The sequence below is a fragment of the Sinocyclocheilus anshuiensis genome, unplaced genomic scaffold (assembly GCF_001515605.1).
Source record: "Sinocyclocheilus anshuiensis isolate Anshui unplaced genomic scaffold, SAMN03320099.WGS_v1.1 scaffold4601, whole genome shotgun sequence".
NCBI classification, from domain to species: domain Eukaryota; kingdom Metazoa; phylum Chordata; class Actinopteri; order Cypriniformes; family Cyprinidae; genus Sinocyclocheilus; species Sinocyclocheilus anshuiensis.
The window spans coordinates 28,940-42,217 of record NW_015541143.1 but is presented as its reverse complement, the minus strand read 5'-3'; the positions used below and the strand labels follow the sequence as shown (position 1 = coordinate 42,217).

General features: G+C 36.1%; 1 protein-coding gene across 1 annotated transcript in view; it reads left to right on the top strand.

The window, feature by feature from the left end:
- The window catches only part of pdcd5 (programmed cell death 5), a 16,306-nt gene extending 6,354 nt beyond the window's left edge, over window positions 1–9,952 (top strand). Inside the window, exons 2-6 of the mRNA XM_016489163.1 lie at window positions 3,493–3,536; window positions 4,786–4,847; window positions 9,106–9,197; window positions 9,283–9,354; window positions 9,464–9,952. Of these exons, the coding sequence (XP_016344649.1) occupies window positions 3,493–3,536; window positions 4,786–4,847; window positions 9,106–9,197; window positions 9,283–9,354; window positions 9,464–9,511 (318 nt within the window). The 3' untranslated portion in view covers window positions 9,512–9,952. The remainder of the gene's footprint in view (window positions 1–3,492; window positions 3,537–4,785; window positions 4,848–9,105; window positions 9,198–9,282; window positions 9,355–9,463) is intronic.
- The last annotated feature ends 3,326 nt before the right edge of the window (window positions 9,953–13,278 follow it).

The following is a 13,278-nucleotide window of genomic DNA, read 5'->3' as shown; positions in this document are numbered from 1 at the left end:
CTGTTTACTTCACTTCCTGTTTCAACGCTATTTGGTTTCGGTTTCATTGGTTTCTGAATATGACCTCGTTATATCGTAACACGTACACACACACAGAATATATATATATATATACATACAGTGTACATATATATACACAGAGCTACAGTTCATTGAGGGAACCATGAATGCCAACATGTACTGTGACATACTGAAGCAGAGCATGATCCCCTCCCTTTGGAGACTGGGCCGCAGGGCAGTATTCCAACATGATAACGACCCCTAACACACCTCCAAGACTACCACTGCTTTGCTAAAGAAGCTGAGGGTAAAGGTGATTGATTGGCCAAGCATGTCTCCAGACCTAAACCCTATTGAGCATCTGTGGGGCATCCTCAAACGGAAGGTGGAGGAGCGCAAGGTCTCTAACATCCACCAGCTCCGTGATGTCGTCATGGAGGAGTGGAAGAGGACTCCAGTGACAACCTGTGAAGCTCTGGTGAACTCCATGCCCAAGAGGCTTAAGGCAGTGCTGGAAAATAATGGTGGCCACACAAAATATTTACACTTTGGGCCCAATTTGGACATTTTCACTTAGGGGTGTTCTCACTTTTGTGGCCAGCGGTTTAGACATTAATGGCTGTGTGTTGAGTTATTTTGAGGGGACAGCAAATTTACACCGTTATACAAGCTGTACACTCCACTACGTTACATTGTAGCAAAGTGTAATTTCTTCAGTGTTGTCACATGAAAAGATATAATAAAATATTTACAAAAATGTGAGGGGTGTACTGTTCTGTGAGATACTGTGTGTATATATGGCGATAATACCGCATACCGCGCTATTGAGCCACTCAAAATTACCGCAAGGGAAATTCCTTCACCACGACAGCCCTAGGGCTCTCTGCTAAAAATCTTTTCTACAGGTAACCAAATTACAAGCAATAGCAGAAAATAAATCCAATAGAACAAAGACACAAGTTCAATAAACAGTGCTTTTTAGGTTTTTCAGCTCAGTCTAAAAGAAATTTTCAGGTACGCTACAGAAATGTAATAATCAAATGTAAAATAACTGCATAGTCTTCACTGTATAAATTAAATATAGATTCATCATTTTTGATGTTACAAAGGTTATTTAGTCAGGAGCAGTGAGCACTTGTATTTTTCTTTGACAGCATTAGATTTATTATTAGTTTGCTTTCACTTTAAGAACGAAAGCACGGATTTAATATACTGATACACATGCCTTTTCTTTCTCAACTGTTTACGTTAAGACATATGCCTAACCGACTGTGTTTACTAGGATATTTGCCAAAACGCGCATTTTGATGTAATTTTGTCTAATATTTATTCATCCATGCACAAAAAGGCGGAAGAGAGCTCAATTTAGTATTCGCGCGGTGTAGACGCGGCTGTCTGTGCGTGCACTTCAGATGTGTGCGCAGAAAACTTCTCACACAGCGCTCGACTGTTCCGCCAACAATCTCAAGCGTCTTTTATGCTCACCTTGTGCCTTCAGGCAGTCCTTATATAGAGTCCTGATACGTGAGTTTGAACGAGAATGCACGCGTTGGCGGTAATGCATACGGACATTGTGAAAATGTGGACAATGCCAAAATAAAGGTGCCTATTTATACTACAGATATCGATATTTTACGCGTGGCATCGATGCATCATATCGTCAGACATCGTATCGATGTATCGATCCATACCGATGAATCGTTACACCCCTAGCGTGAACAGAGAGTACAGTAAGGGACTTCGAATGCAACCCTGTGGAGCACCTGTGCTCAGAGTCAGCGTGGAAGATAGACAGTTCCCAATTCTCACCACTTGGGGTCTGCTCGTCAGAAAATCCTTAATCCAGTTGCATAGTGGTGTGTTCAATCCTAAATCCTTAAATTTTATGATAAATTTGGCTGGGATGATTGTATTGAAGGCAGAACTATAGACGATGAACAAAATTCTCACGTAGTTGTTTTTCTTATCCAAGTGTGTGAGAGCACTGTGCATCGCAAGACTGATGGCATCATCTGTCGATCTGTTTTTGCGGTATGCAAATTGGAGAGGATCCAATGTGTCTGGCAGGGAAGAGCAAATGTAATCTTTGACAGTTCGCTCAAAGCACTTCCTGATGGTAGAGGTCAGCGCTACAGGTTGGTAGTCATTCAGGCAGCTGACAACATGCTTTTTAGGGACAGGGATAATGATGGTCTTCTTAAAGCAGAAGGGGATCACAGACATCTTAAGGGAGAGATGCTTGTATATCAAAAAGTTTTTGACAACTCTTTGCCAGCATAGTCTATATCTGCTTTGTACACAGTTTGTTGAAGATCAGATGAACCGTGTAAGAGGAGTTTGAAAGGTTTTTTTTTGTTTTAATATACATTTTGTTGGGCTTGACTCAGTGAATCAGGGTATGTTTGCATGACTGATGTACTACAAAACAGAAAAGTTTTTCCTTTGTGCTTTTGAAAAGTTTCACGTACAGATGAGACAACAACATTGTCAAAACGATCCCCGTTCACATGGATCCACAAAAAAATACTACAAACACTGTAACATGCAGTGCCGATCCTAGACTTCTGGGGGCCCTACGCAAAGGAGACCAGTACCCCCACCCCACCCAACCTGACGGGGAGTGTGAGAGAAAGAGAAGTTGTTAGAGAGAGCAGCAGGGGTTGCTGAGTCTTCTGGATGAAACCAGGTCATTCAGTTATGAGTGAATGAAACGCCTTTGTCCGTGTTCACTCCATCTCGAATCGTGCTCATGGAAAGCGCTTGAGAAACAGTGTTTGTAGTATTTTTTGTGGATCCATGTGAACGGGGATGCGGTGCGCTTTTAATGCGGTGCGCTGTCGCTCTTTCTATGTAAAAATCAGTCAAATCATGTAACGTGAATGTCATACGGTGACCGCTGGTCAAATTAAAAAACGAAACTAAAATTAAATCATCTTTGAGAGCAAGGGGGCCCCCTGGTGTTTCGGGGCCCTACGCAGCTTGCGCACTTTGCGTATAGGGAGGATCGGCTCCGGTAACATGCATGCCAGGCTTGTAATTGGGGATGTCACTCTGTAAAGAAAATCGCACATGCCTATAGACTGAACACGTAATGTGCATGTTTTTATAGTTTACACAGAAACCATAATGGTATTGTTTCCAAAAACGTGCAATTTTAAACCCTTTTTTTCAAAAGTTTGCTTTTTCAGGCCCCCAAATCACTGTTATGTTAATGAACTTCCAAACTGCATAACATTTTTTTCTGTTTTTAGCTGAAAATGGTGTCATGTATATTTCCCATGATAAGGGGAAAAATTTTTAAGCTAGCCCTTTCAGTTCCAGAGATATGAACCAAAATGCAAATTACATTATTGTTTATAGTTTATATGTCTCTACAGCTTACAGTTTCTGAAGTATGGACATGTTTAGGGAAGAAAAGAAGATGAAAATTGGAATTTGGTGCTTGGAATTCTAAATATATAATACATATGAATTTTACATGTCCCCTTTTAGGACCCGTCCAGTGACCAGCAGGGGCAGCAGGAGGCCAAACAGAGGTAAAACAAACAATAATAACAAACAAAAGTTTTCTGATGCAGATTAAATTACATTAAAAGTTATTGGTCTTTGAAAAGTGTTATGTTACCCAATGTTAAACATGCTCTTAAAATATTTAAAATATCTGTTTATATATATTTACATTTAGTCATTTAGCAGACCCTTTTATCCAATGCAACTTACAAATGAGGACAATAGAAACAATAAAAACGAACAAAAGGGCAATAATATGTAAGTGCTGAGACAAGTCTCGGTTAGCCTAACACAGTACACGTAGCAAGGTTATTTTTTTTTTTTAATAAATATAAAGAAAACAAGTCAAAAGTATAGGCCTAGTAAAAGAATAGAGAATGCTAGTATTAGAGGGTCATTTTTTATAATAAATTAAAAGAATACAAGAAGATAGAATAGAAAAAGAATAGAGAATGCTAGTGTTAGAGGGACTTTTTTTTATAAAGAAAACAAGTAGTAAGAATAGAAAAAGAATAGACAGTACAAGTGTTAGAGGCTATCTTTTTTTCTTTCTTTTTTTTAAATAAAGACGACGAGTAGTAAGAATAGAAAAAGAATAGACAGTACAAGTGTTAGAGGCTATCTTTTTTTCTTTCTTTTTTTTAAATAAAGACGACGAGTAGTAAGAATAGAAGTAGAATAGAGAGTGCTAGAGTTAGAGGGTCAAATGAAGATGGAAGAGATATGTTTTTAGTCATTCCTTGAAGATGGCTAAGGACTTCTCGGACTGAGTTAGGCAGGTCATTCCACCAGGAGGGAACAGTTAAGGTAAAAGTCTGTGAAAGTGATTTTGTGCCTCTTTGGTCTTGCACTATAATGTGCCATTCACTTGCAGAACACGTGCTTCTAGAGGGCACCTAATTCTGAATTCGTGAATTTAGGTAAAGGGGTGCAGAGCCAGTGGTGGTTTTGTAGGCAAACATCAATGCCTTGAATTTTATGCGAGCAGCTATTGGTAGCCAGTGTAAATTGATGAACAGAGGTGTGACATGCATTGACATGACATTGTTTATACAACATTTAACACATTTTCATAAAATGTAATTCAACACTAAACTTACTACTTTATGAAAGGCAAAATTCATTCAGATGAACCACATTTATTTAGAGGAATTCAGATAATTTGGACCATTTTCACCCTTTTTATGTAATTTCACACTATGTTTTTCTCATTGCCTAATTGTTGTCTAGACGGATTATGTCTGAACAGTTTTAATATCATTGTGACTTTAACAGAGAGACTGAGATGAGAAACTCTATATTGGCTCAAGTCTTGGATCAGTCTGCCCGTGCCAGGTGTAAGTCCATTTACAAACCTTTGCAAGCTATCACTTGTATTGTCATGTAAGCAGGGTTGGGAAGGTTACATTTAATATGTATTTCACTACAGATTACAAAATACGTGCTTTGAAAAGTAATTTGTAACGTATTTGTTGACATCCGCCAAACATTGTATCGCAAGCCGTTTTAGCATTTAAAAGTTTTTTGACTATCCATAAATATAATTTAAGATAGGAACAATTGTATTTTGACAAGTCATAATTATAATTCGACTAGTCAGAATGACAATTAGAGATATCTGCAATTATAATTGCACTAGTAAGAAATCTGATTAGAGATACATCTAAATACTTTGACGAGTCAAAACTCCATTTAAGATATCTGTAATTACGTCAGATATCTTCAATAGACGCGTCACATATACGCAAAGGTAATTAGAGATATCTCTAATTCAGTTTCGACTAGTCACAATTATATTTTAAGTTATCTGAATCGTACCTGCTCCTAGTTTAATCTGCTGTTGTGTGACGTGAGACTAAATTTACTCAGCTCCTCCCAGAGCTCCTCCCCGACTAATGTTTAATGCTAACTGCTAACAGCATATATAAGTCTGCTTTTCTCGTCACGGAGAGAAAAGCTACTGGATGAATTACTTCAGGGGTTATTAAATAATATCTGAATGCAGCCATATGTGGTAAAAGGTCTCCAGCGTGCATGTATAGCGCTGTGATTTTAATTTAATCATGTTGCAAAACGGACCAAATGCAGTGTAATGTTCAATAAAGGCAGAAAACCACAAACTGCTCATCTGAATTTAGTTATTATATATTTAGACATAATGAAGAACAATGGAATTGTACAACAAAAACATGAAAAATAGTACAAATGCATGACGGACAAGAACGATGCTTCAGAATTAGATGCAGTCAAAAAAAGGTGAAGGCTGATTTTAAAAAGATTACAATTTAATAAAAGTTTAAGTTTCATTGATGACATTTATTAGTAGGTTACATTACGTTGTGTATGGATTCAGGTTTACTTGTGTCGTTATGGCAGCTTGTTTCCGCCATGGAATAAAAAATAAAAATAATTTGCAGCTTTTTATCTTACAATTCTGACTTTTTTTTTTCTTCAGAATTGCGAGATATAAACAATGCGAGTTATAAACTTTATAACTCACAATTCTTTGCATTGTTAAGCTATATCTTGCAATTCTTAGAAAAAAAAGTCAGAATTGTGAGATAAAAAGTCGCTATTTATTTATTATTTCTTTATTTAGTGGAGGAAACGAGCTTCCATAGGAAATAGCCCACAAGGTGGGAGTATTGCATTTTATTATAGCAAGAGATCCATGATGATGATATTCTGCTGTGTTCAATGATGAGCGCCAATGTATTCTTTTAACATTATATCAAATGTTGCAACAGCTGACATGAGACCTATACAAATCCAGCTACTGATTTTACATGTGTTGGTTTGTAAATAAAGGCTAATATTCCAGATATCTACATTGAAATTCTTCCTAGTCACAAAGCTAAATGCCGATATCTCCAAATAAATATCTTCCTAGTCAAAAATCAGATTGAGATATCCATAATTAAATTACAGATATCTTTAAATGAGTTTTGACTAAGAATTCCAATTCAAGATATCTCTTAAGTTGTGCCTAGTCAAAAATCCAATTCAAGATATCTACAACTGTAATTTGACTAGTAATAAATTACTTTCAGATATCTACAAATGTATTTTGGATATCTTTAAGAAATCATGAATTAAAGATATCTGCAATATAATTATGACTAGTCAAACACCATTTAGAGATATCTTGAATTATAATTTTTACTGGTGTTAATTCAGTTAAAGCTATCTCTAATTATCACTAGTTAAATTGTAATTTGAGATATCTCTAATTAGAATTACACCTAGTACAAAATCAATTATAGATATCGTTAATTACAATTTCTAGTCAAAACTCATTTGTAGATATCCAAAAATATTTTCCAATGGAAGTCAATGAAACAATATGACTAGTCATAATAGCATTGTAGATATCTCAAATGTATATTATGACTAGTCAAAATAACATTGTAGATATCTTCAGTGCATATAATGACTAGTCATAATCACATTGTAGATATCTTAATTCCAATTACGACGAGTCAAAATTGCAGAATAGATATCTGGAATTGGAATTTTGACTAGTCAAAACTAAATTGACTAGTACAGCAAGAGGTATTTAATGCTAAAACGGCTTGCCATAAACAGGACTTGGTTTTTCTTTTGGTTAAACGTTTACTGATGCTCAATAAGGCAACACAATGCATTAAGAGCTGGGTTGTGTAAATCTTTTGAATTGGATGAACAGGGTTAACTGTACTTATTTTGTCTTCTGGGAAACATCTTTCATCTTTAAACAAAATAAAAATGTACACGTCATCCTGCTCTTAATGCATTGCGTTTCCTTCTTGAGCATCAGTAAATGTTTTCACCTTTTGTAATAGTTGTGTATGAGTCCCTCAATTGTCATTAGTGTGAAAAGATGGATCTCAAAAATCATACAGTCATTGTTGGAAAGGGTTCAAATATACAGAAGATGCTGGAAAATCAAAGTACCGGTATGTGCAGGACCTGGAGGATTTTTCAGAACAGCAGGCAGTTTAACTGCTCAAGACAAAACAAGGGACTCACAAACAACTATCACAAAACATGAAAACAGTCGTGGATCATTCAGGTAACAACAGACCGTTAAGATTCAAGGGTATGCACATTTTTGAATGGGGCAATTTTTATAAATTCAGTTATTTTGTCTTGTGCAGTATATGTAAACATCTGTTATGTGAAATAACTTATTCAGGACAGTAATAAAACGACATGTTAATAAAAAAAAAATTATGATTAACTTTTGTTCCGCAAGGGGTATGAAACTTATGAGCAGAACTGTAGTGTGGGTGCTTTTGTGTCAGGGTCAGAAAATCACCAATTGCTCTTTACATTAATTGCCCCTTACAGTTCACATTAATGTTTAAATGTAATAAATAATAATAAACAACATTACAATTCAAAGTAATCACTTTGGTAATCTGAAATACTTTTCGGATGTAACTAATTTGATTATCACCCAATTAAAATGTAACTGTAATGAAATAGTTACTCATATTTAGCATTTTAAATATGTAACTAAGTTACATCTATTCTGTTACACCCCAACCCTGCATGTATGCGTGTTGTTACTGTATTCTTCACACATCCGATATGGTTAACAGAAGCTCCACCATACTCGCATCAGATATGGTTAACAGAAGCTCAACCATAAGTACATCTCTAGATTGTTCTCGTGCATCAAGCTAACATGTTTCTGCTTCTGTTTACCATTTTTGATGTGCATCTGAAACATTAAAGTGTGACAAACATGCAAAAAAATAAGAAATCAGGAAGGGGGCCAACACTTTTTCACACCACTGTATGTACATTGATTTGCTTTCCAAGGATTAACAAAAGACTTGTAGGTTTGGAACAACATGGGGATGAGTGAGACCCTGTTTACACTATTGCGTTTTCGTTTTAAAACAGCGTTTTAAAATGAAAACGATCCTCGTCTACACTTGCATTTTCACTGCGTTTCAGAAACAATCTCCGTCCACATTACACAACCAAAAACGCATGTCACTTGACCTTTCATGCAGGTACATATGAGCATAATGTTATTGTTTACATGATGTTATATGTTATTGTCATCAAGGATACGCAGAGCAAATGTTGGCAGCCACGCTATCGTTTTCAAAAGTCTCCGTTTTGGTCCGTTTACACTGAAACGCAACCCCAGAGTTTTCAAACTAAAACGGTCTGCAGAGTTTTCGAAAGTCGCCAAAGTAGTGTAAACAACAGGTGTAACCGTAGCAAAAGTTATGCGTTTTAAAACGAAAACGCTCTAGTGTAAACGTAGCCTAAATGATGATAGAATTTTTACATTGTTATGTGAACCCTTTTAAAGGTGCTGTATGTAATTTGTTTAACTGTACTAAAGCATAAAAATACCATAATATGTTTGCAGATATTTAGGAAACATTTTAAGTTGACTTGTTTCTTTGAAAACAATGCTACAGCCAGTTATTGTAGTTTAAAAGGTGCATTCCATGTTGGAATATGTTTTTGTTTTGGTATGTGTGATTCTGTGATGCAGTACTCATTTCAACTGCTAGCGGTCAATATTCCATACTGCACCTTTATATTTAAAACTAAAATCTACAGTAATGATGTTGTTGCTTTTTTATTTAGTGAGTAATTTGGCTCTTGTAAAGCCAGATAAAGCAAAAGCTGTGGAGAATTACCTGATACAGATGGCTCGCTTTGGACAGCTTGGAGGAAAAGTAAGAAAGCAGATGAAGCATCATTCATAATGCGTTTAATAATTTTAGAATGTCCGTGTTATAGCATTGAGTGTTGTATCTCTAGATTACAGAGGCTGGATTAATAGAGATCCTGGAGAAAGTCAGTCAACAAACAGAGAAGAAAACAACTGTAAAGGTAAGTACTTTGTGATTGTATTAAAAATCTGTTCTTGAGATTGTAAAAATTTAAGTTTCATAAATCTATAAACATAAGTGTCTAGTTAATGTCTCTGTTTTGTTCCCAGTTTAACCGACGGCGGGTAATGGACTCAGATGATGAGGATGATGACTGATATGCAGGTGTCATGAGTCAGCTAGGCTTTCTGTACTCATGGTACTTTTGGTACTCTGGTCTGCTGACCAGGACATGACAGTGACTGACAGATCAGTTGCCCTGCCCAAAACACAATCACAGCCAAAGTATTTTGATCTGTGGTGATACAGGAACTCTGTTACTGTTTTTCATCTTTAGTTTAGTTCTTCAATCAACATATTGCAGCAATGCTGCTACATATTTAGAGACTTTTTTTGAGAATACAGTGGACAATTCTGATCTGTTGTTATTGCAGTAATTGGAACTTGCCCCATATCCTTGATTGTGTGGACTTTTTTTGAGGAGACCTATATGTGCAACTGTTTACATAATAAAGGCCTTAAACTAAATTTTAAGAAATTCTTGTTACATCGGTTTCATTGCTTGTAACCAAACTACGTTTTTTTTTTTCTCTCTCTGGGCCATGCCACAAAAATACATTTATTTGAGATTTGATGGTGCAAAATAATATCTTTTGTTTTTATTGTTAAAATATGATATTATTTCACTTTTCAAAAACATTCCAAACTCATAAGTACCAAGGCATGTGTTTTGTAGTTTTTTTCCATGCTGGTAAGCATAAACAGTTGTGGTCAAAAGTTCACTTTACAAAGGTGCACCATGCAGAATTTTCCAAAAAATAAAGTACAGACATTTCTGGGCTGCAACCTTTGGCCAGTGGGTGTGTAGCTCCCTAATAATGAAGCATGGTGCAGGTGAGGGCATATTGTCCGTGTCTGAAGCTCGGGAAGCTCCAATATCTTCTACTGTATTGGCACAAATACGATTTGCTAATGTTGCTTTTGACTTATTGGCTGTTATCTGTAATTCAACAGATTACAAGACTTTGTACTTATATTTTTATGATGACAATTGTTTATTAGTCAGTTAGACTGAAGATGGCTATATTTTTACAGTCATGTGTTAGCATAACTGTTCATTCATAAGAAAATGCTTTCTATGCATTTTATTTAAAAAAAAAAAAAAAAACTCATTACTCATCTTCCTGCAGGTAAGCTCTTGATTTGGTTGTGCTAAGTGTGTGCAACTCTCTTGAGAGTTGGTTGTGCTATGTGTTTTCTGGCAACTGATATAATTTCAGGGGCAGGGGGCATGTGCTTCTGTTCTGACTGTGTTCCAGCCTCCAGGAGGGTCCATGTTTTGAACATTTTGAAATTGTCTGTATAGTGCACCTTTAACAAAATTAGTATTATTTTATTTTATTTATTTACTACTGTACTGAATATGCTATTATACAACAGATATAGTCCACAAGACAAAATAACTGAAATTACAAAATTGACCCAGTTCAAAAGTTTACATACTCGAGTATTAATACTATCCTAATACTGTTGCAAGAATGATCCATGAGAGTTTTTTGTGATTTTTGTATTTGTGTGATGAGTCCCTTGTTTGTCCCGAGTAGTTGAACTGGCCACTGTTCTTCTGAAAAATTCTCCAGGTTCTGCACATTCTTTGATTCTTTGCTTTTCCAACATTTTCTGAAAATCTGACCCCTTTACAGCAGTCACTGTATGATTTTGTGATCTGTATTGTCACACTCAGGACACCCAATCGAGGGCCCAGTACACAATTTCCCAGAAAACAAAGTACTATTTACCCTGATCATCCTGTTAAAAAAAAGTTTATAACCACTGTCTCTTAAAGAATTGTTTCTTTCTTAAGCGTCAATTAATGTTTTTGCCTGTTGTAATGGCTGTATAAGTATGTATGAGTCCCTCAACTGTCAAAAATGTGTGAAAAGATGAATCTAGAAAACATCTTAAAGTTACTGTTAGAAAGGGGTCGAACATATAGAAGATTCTGGAAAACAGAAACTTCCGTACCTGGAGGATGTTTCTGAAGGACAGTGGACAGTTTAACTGCTCTGCACAAACATGGGGCTCTTGGACAACTTTCATAAAATAAACATAGTATGTTGAAAAGAGTATGCTAAAAGTGTCCAGATAGTTCACTATTTCTATTAAATGCCCTTCAGATGTAGATTTATCCCGTTTGGAATGGAACAACCTGAGTGGCTGATATTGCCCAACAACTCATTGCGCTTTGGAGGAGGGTTCCATATTCTGTTAAGAAATACAAACACAAATTAAAAGAACTACAAGCATGTTGAATGTGTGTGGATGCCCAGAAAGGCATTTGAGGGGTTTTTATGAGTTATCATATTATTAGGAGGTTTTATCAATTTTACATTATGAACTTTTATAAGGATCCAAATAACACAATAGCAAAACGGATACATTTGGTCATTAAATATTAAATGCATCATTATGCAAAAAAAAAAAAAAGATCTGCATTACTGGCATATCATCATGCTACTTTTTTTTCTTTTTCCTTATAGATGATAGGGTATTCTAATATGGTAAGAAGACTTGTTTGTTTAGTGTTAATTTAAATAAAATGTGGAGTGTGTATATGAAGATGTTAACTGTGACAGGATGATTGACAGGCAGGTTTACAGTAGCAGAACAGTTTTGATGATGTGGTAGTATGTCCAAATTCTTGCCCTTCTCGCAACACTATGTGTTAGTCTTTGCTTTCATCTTTCTCTGCTGAAGTCCATACTGCCAAATCTTCATATTTCCACAACAAGATCAACAGCGCTTCAGACACACGTAATCTATTCAAAGCATTTAATTCTCTTCTCTGTCCCCCTCCACCACCTCTTTAACAGCTGATGATTTTGCCACATTCTTCACAAACAAAACTAAAACCATCAGCAGTCAGTTCCTGGCTCCACACACAAAAAAAGAAGTATCGAAACTTCTCCTCTCCAACCATCTTACAAACTGCCCTCTAGACCCAATCTATCTCCAAGCAATCTCTCCTACACTTACCAGCATTCACACATATCACCATGTAATGAAATTAACTCATTTGTAAGGGAATTAATTATTATTACTTCATTCAGGTTTTAAGAGGACTAGGATCTGAAAATCCTATATATATAAGACATACAACATATTATTTGTGAATCTATTGCTCCGATACTTTCAAATGATTGTCTTATGAATTGTCTGTGTAGGTTCGTGTCCCTTTTTTTTGGAATGCAGGGGGGAAAAGGGGAGGTGTCCTGAGGTCATGCCCATGTCACGAGTTGGGAGTCTGCCATTCTTCTCCTGGACAGAGAGCTCTTAATCTGTCACTTTCTGTTTATCGGATTTAGCAATTTATGTGTTAACTGGTCAGGGGTATCACGCATCTGGTCCTTGAAAGCCCGTAAACAAAGATAGTTTTGTATCCTAGTTTGAGTTAGGGTTTAAGCACTGTTTTTATTTGAGTCTCTTGAGACGATACGCTAGATAGTACAGGAACTGCTTCAACACTTCACTGACCCTGCATGAGTTTTACGACCGCAGCTGGCTGCATAGGGGCTCCTCAGTTTGTCTCAATGGAATGTGATTGTTTCATGTGTGACTCAATAGTGTAAGTGGGTCCGTTCGAAGACAGAGATCCTACAAAAGCTATTATTTGTCACACACACAGTTATAAACAGTATCTAACTTGCAGTGAAAAAAGGTTTTAACCTTAAAATTATATGACACCAAACAATGATTCTTTATAAATGAAACATGAATTTTATTGGCTATTCTAGATTACATCAAAACTAAGCTAAAGCACATACACACAAACATACAGTTTTTTTAGAATGAGAGTTGACGGAGTTGCATGAAGTTTCAAAGTTCTAACTCGTTTTCACGAGTGATTTAAATTCACCTGAGAGAA